Consider the following 4,696-nt stretch of genomic DNA (forward strand, 5'->3'; position numbering starts at 1 on the left):
TACCGATATCTGTGAGCCCTATATTACCGATGATGTTCGCACGCCATTGCTACGTGTTGTGCCTGTTGCTATCGCCGATGCCCATAATTACGGATCTGTGAGGATAAGAAGCTTCTCGCCACCGCGTTATATTCCCTTACTACATACTAGTTTTCAAACAATAATCATTGATATAAGGGATGAGTTTGGCGAGCCAATACCATTCGAGCACGGGACGCTGACGGTGACGCTACAATTCAAACGTATAGACTGACCTGGGTGTATCTACAATAGATTACTATGACGAGTACTTCGACATGCAAACGGGGAGTGGGGCTCGAACAGGCTATGGCGGTATCAGCCATGTGTATATCGGCTCACCAATACCATTCAAGGTCATGGTATTGGAAGTTTTTTAGGGGGTCTCTTTCGACGTATCATACCTCTCTTGAAACAGGGGGCTCGGACTGTTGGTAGAGAGGCGCTTCGCTCGGGGATTAACATGGCCTCTGATGTCGTTAACTCCGGCATACAACCGAGAGAAGCGTTTCAAACGCGCCTGCGCGAATCAGGACAAAACCTGAGGCGTAAAGCTGAGGAAAAAATTACATCGCTCATGAAGGGCTCCGGCTATAAAGGCAGCAAAATTAATAAACTGATGCATTCTGCTGCGGGGAGCGTATCACGGCGGAACTCTGTGAAAAGAAAGGCAGTGAAATCGCGAAAACGTTCAAGCGGCGGTGGCGCGAGAACGAAGTGTGTTAAGAAGAGGAAGAAGGCTGTGAGAGGTAGAAGATCATCGGCTAAACCACGCGTCACGAGACGTAACAAAAAACCAAGAACAGTGACGGATATTTTTGCTTAAACTGCGCTCTGAAAAATGGCGTTCCTACACGCGCACTCGTGCGAGTGTCTTAAGTCGGAGCTTGAATTATTTTCATTACCGCCAACCCAGACAACGATCGAGGGGACACACTCTGTATACTACAAACCAATCTCATCGCTGACGGATGATTCACCGATAGAATTTGTCGTCCCAGGCCAGGGGGATGAGTACATTGATCTCGCGCATACAATGCTAAGTAAACGCGTTAAGATAGATGCTCCAGATTATAAAAAGACAGGGGGGTTAGAGGGCGTATCACCCGATGTAGGACCTGTCAATAATCTCCTATACTCAATGTTCAGTCAGATCGATGTATTTTTGAATCAAAAACTTGTGTCTCCTCCTAACAATGCTTATGCTTATAGAGCTTATATTGAAACTCTATTGAACTACGCGTACGCCGCGAAGACCTCGCATCTTACGAGCGCTTTATGGTATAGCGATACAGAGGGAGCAATGGATGATAAGGGCGATGGTAACAAAGGACTTGTAGAGAGACGGGATGCATTAGGCAAGGATAGAACGATCGATCTTCTTGGACATCTGCATTGCGATATCTTCAATCAGGAAAGGTTTTTGCTGAACGGTGTTGAGATGCGTTTGCGACTTGTGCAGAACAATAGCGCTTTCTGTCTCATGACTGATTTGAAAAACTGTAAAATCCGCATTACAGAAGCATCGCTAATCGTGCGACGCGTTAAGATAGCGCCCAGTATACTCCTGTCTTATGCGAGAGCTCTGTCTAAATCTACAGCAAAATATCCGCTGACGCGTGTCTAGGTTAAAGCTATATCAATGCACGCCGGAATACACGGCGATACTCTTGATAACGTCATACTGGGCCAACTACCAAAACGTATAATAATTGGTTTTGTCGATAATAAGGCTTTCAACGGTGATTATGCCAAAAATCCGTTCAATTTTCACCACTACTCGATCAATTATCTTTCTTTATATGTAGACGGCCAACAGATACCGTCAAAACCTCTGCAGACAGACTTCACAGATAGTAATATGTATGTGGATGCATATCACACGTTATTTTCTGGCTCGGGTATTCACTTTCTCAACGACGGTAATTGTATCTCGCGTTTGAACTACCCATACGGCCATTGCCTTTTCGCGTTTGATCTGACACTCGATCTCTCTGCTAATAGCAGCACCCACTGGAATCTGGTGAGGCATGGCAGCGTGAGGATAGAAGTACGCTTCGCGGGGTCTTTACCTACAACGATTAACTGTATTGTGTACGCTGAATATGATAATGTGCTTGAGATTGACTCATCCAGATAGGTCATCGTAGATTTCAGCGGTTGATGAGCGAGAGAGAGAAGCACCCTCAGTTTTCACTGAGCATTCAAAGAGTGACGGTCAAATAAAAAAGACGGCATCATGTATATTGTTATTGATGTGCAGGGCGTGAGAGGTAGAGATAACCAATTTATACCTAAAGAAGTAGCCGTCGTATCGGTAAAAACTGAAGACTATGGTCACTGGATTGTAAAGCCGCCCTATAAGGACGATAACTTACCAGTCTTTGTAAAGCGTCAAAATATGTAGCTACGCGATAATGTCCATGGTATAGAATGGTTTAAAGGCGATACATCGCTACAAGCGTTGGAGACAAATCTGAAAAGGATTGCGGGTCAGGCGACACGGATTTTCACGCGTGGCTCTGACAAATCATCGTATCTGGCGCAGCTCACGGGCTATTTTATTATAAATTTAGAAGATGATGAAGAGGCTCCTTCATTACGTCAGCTACCTCGAAGCGACGCATGCTGTATGCACCACCGCGTCGCAAATCACAGACAGGCCTACAGATGCGCCCTGAACAACGCTATGAGAATCAAAGCCTGGCTCTGTCAAAGCGAACGGATTACCTCCTTATCGGAGTATAGGACTACCACGTCGTGGAGCATTGGTATGTCTGAGGCCAGGACCGAAGAGGAAAAAGAACCCCCGAATCATGAACAGTCTTCAGATCTTACAATCTCTCAAAAACATAAAGGAGCATGCTATAGGCGTCTACCCGGCCGATCGTATCCCGAAGGTGTGGACGAAACCGACGGCATTCGTGGTTAACACCGATGGATACAAACGCCCAGGGGCCCACTGGGTCGCCATGTACGTCGATCGAAATGGACACGGATGGTTCTTCGACAGTTACGGCCTACCTCCAATCATCCCACAGCATCTCGCGCGTCTCCGAAGAAACTGTCGACTCTTCCGTTGCAACACGGTTCAGCTCCAAGGCCCTAATTCGCAGTGTTGTGGACAGTATTGTGTTATGTTTCTTCATTATATGGCTACTGGTCTCGGTATTCAATGATTTAGAGATGTTTTTTCGCATGATTTGCAGCGAAACGATAAAATAGTTCATGAGTATTATAATGCGTATAGCAGCAAGGGTGGTAAATCTAAGGGTGTGGTTTCCGATACAGATGACTGTATCGGCAGGGGTTATAGGATTAAGCATATACATTGTATACAGCGTGTTGCTCTCGTTCTCGGTAATTAAATGGTAATAAAATTTTAAATGCTACTTCTAACGACTGTCTCGTTGCTTTCAACAAGAATCACACGCGCCGTTTTAAAATCCTGTGTCTGTCTCCTATCCCGTTTCTTTCGGCGAAAATTGTACGAGTGGTGACGGGGGCCGGATATCAGATTTCGCTGACGATCAGCGCTGTTGTCTCTAATGCAGTTGCAGAGCGTTCAACGCTCATCGTCAGTCGGCGCTCAAGGCTTGAGACTTTACATCGGTCGGGAGGCATCATGAACATTGTCGTTGATATACAAGGCCTGAAGGATAAATATAATCCCCTAGGGAAAAAAAGGTTGGGACAAGTACATTGATGGTCTCTTGTTTCTGGATGACATAGAAAAAAGACTCAGAACCAGGAAAAAAATTCTATAGAAATAATAAACGAAAAATTGAAAAGTTCAAAAAAATTCAACAAAAATAAAAAATAATCGAAAAAAATTCTGTAAAGAAAAATAAAAAATTTTTAAAAAATTCATAAAAATTGGACAAATTGAAAAATGTACTATCCAAGTTACATGCAGTATAAAAATGTATGATATCAATTGGAGGCCAAGTTTTTATTGATAATTTGGAATATTTATCGAACAAATCGGAAACTTTAATTAAAATTCATGATAATTATTTTCAAGAAAAAAGTTAATGAAAAAAAGTCATAACGGAAGTTACGTGCAGTACTAAAATGTATTATATCAATTTCGAGGTCAAGTATTTATCAGTTATTCGAAATATAATCTCCGGCGACAAATGAGCGTTGAGAATCCTTGTCGGGCTCACAACGTTTTATCAAAATTACTAAAAAATTAATGGAAATAAAATCATTAAAAATTCACATGAAAGTCATTCGTTACTTCAACAAGGTACACACTTTAAAGAATCGATTCCCCTCCGACTTTTACGATCTCCTGGTATTATTCACAACATTCAACTTCGATTGGATCGGTACAAATTATTTTCAAATACGTCTTAAACGTACTTGTCCGGCCCATCACTTTTTATTCAAATTGCTCATTCGAAAACAAATCAGAACTGTTCTATAATGACAAATATAATAAAATGGATAGAAATAAAAATAATATCTGCAAGTAATTTGAACTTGACTGTTCGCAAGTTCGTATAGCAATATCCACTTCTCATTTTCTTCAGTGAACACATACCATTCGGTAAGAACCAATGAAAATGAGAAATAATCAGGCACATTACTAGAAATTTTCGAACCTACTCAGCCATGAAATGTTTTTTTTTTCTATAGTCACGTACACATTTTGATAAATATCACTAGTCGA

General features: G+C 42.2%; 1 protein-coding gene across 1 annotated transcript; it reads left to right on the top strand.

Annotated features, from left to right (window-relative positions):
• Window positions 1-859: 859 nt before the first annotated feature.
• Window positions 860-1,645, top strand: LOC122411396 (uncharacterized protein F54H12.2-like). Its single transcript, XM_043420145.1, has one exon. It carries the CDS (start codon window positions 860-862, stop codon window positions 1,643-1,645), a length of 786 nt encoding a protein of 261 aa, XP_043276080.1.
• Window positions 1,646-4,696: the final 3,051 nt, after the last annotated feature.

The sequence above is a fragment of the Venturia canescens genome, chromosome 5 (assembly GCF_019457755.1).
Source record: "Venturia canescens isolate UGA chromosome 5, ASM1945775v1, whole genome shotgun sequence".
Classification (NCBI taxonomy): domain Eukaryota; kingdom Metazoa; phylum Arthropoda; class Insecta; order Hymenoptera; family Ichneumonidae; genus Venturia; species Venturia canescens.

What these genes read in the sequence shown, in the direction of transcription:
- LOC122411396 (XM_043420145.1), top strand. Translation starts at nt 860, where the DNA reads ATGGCGTTCCTACACGCGCACTCGTGCGAGTGTCTTAAGTCGGAGCTT.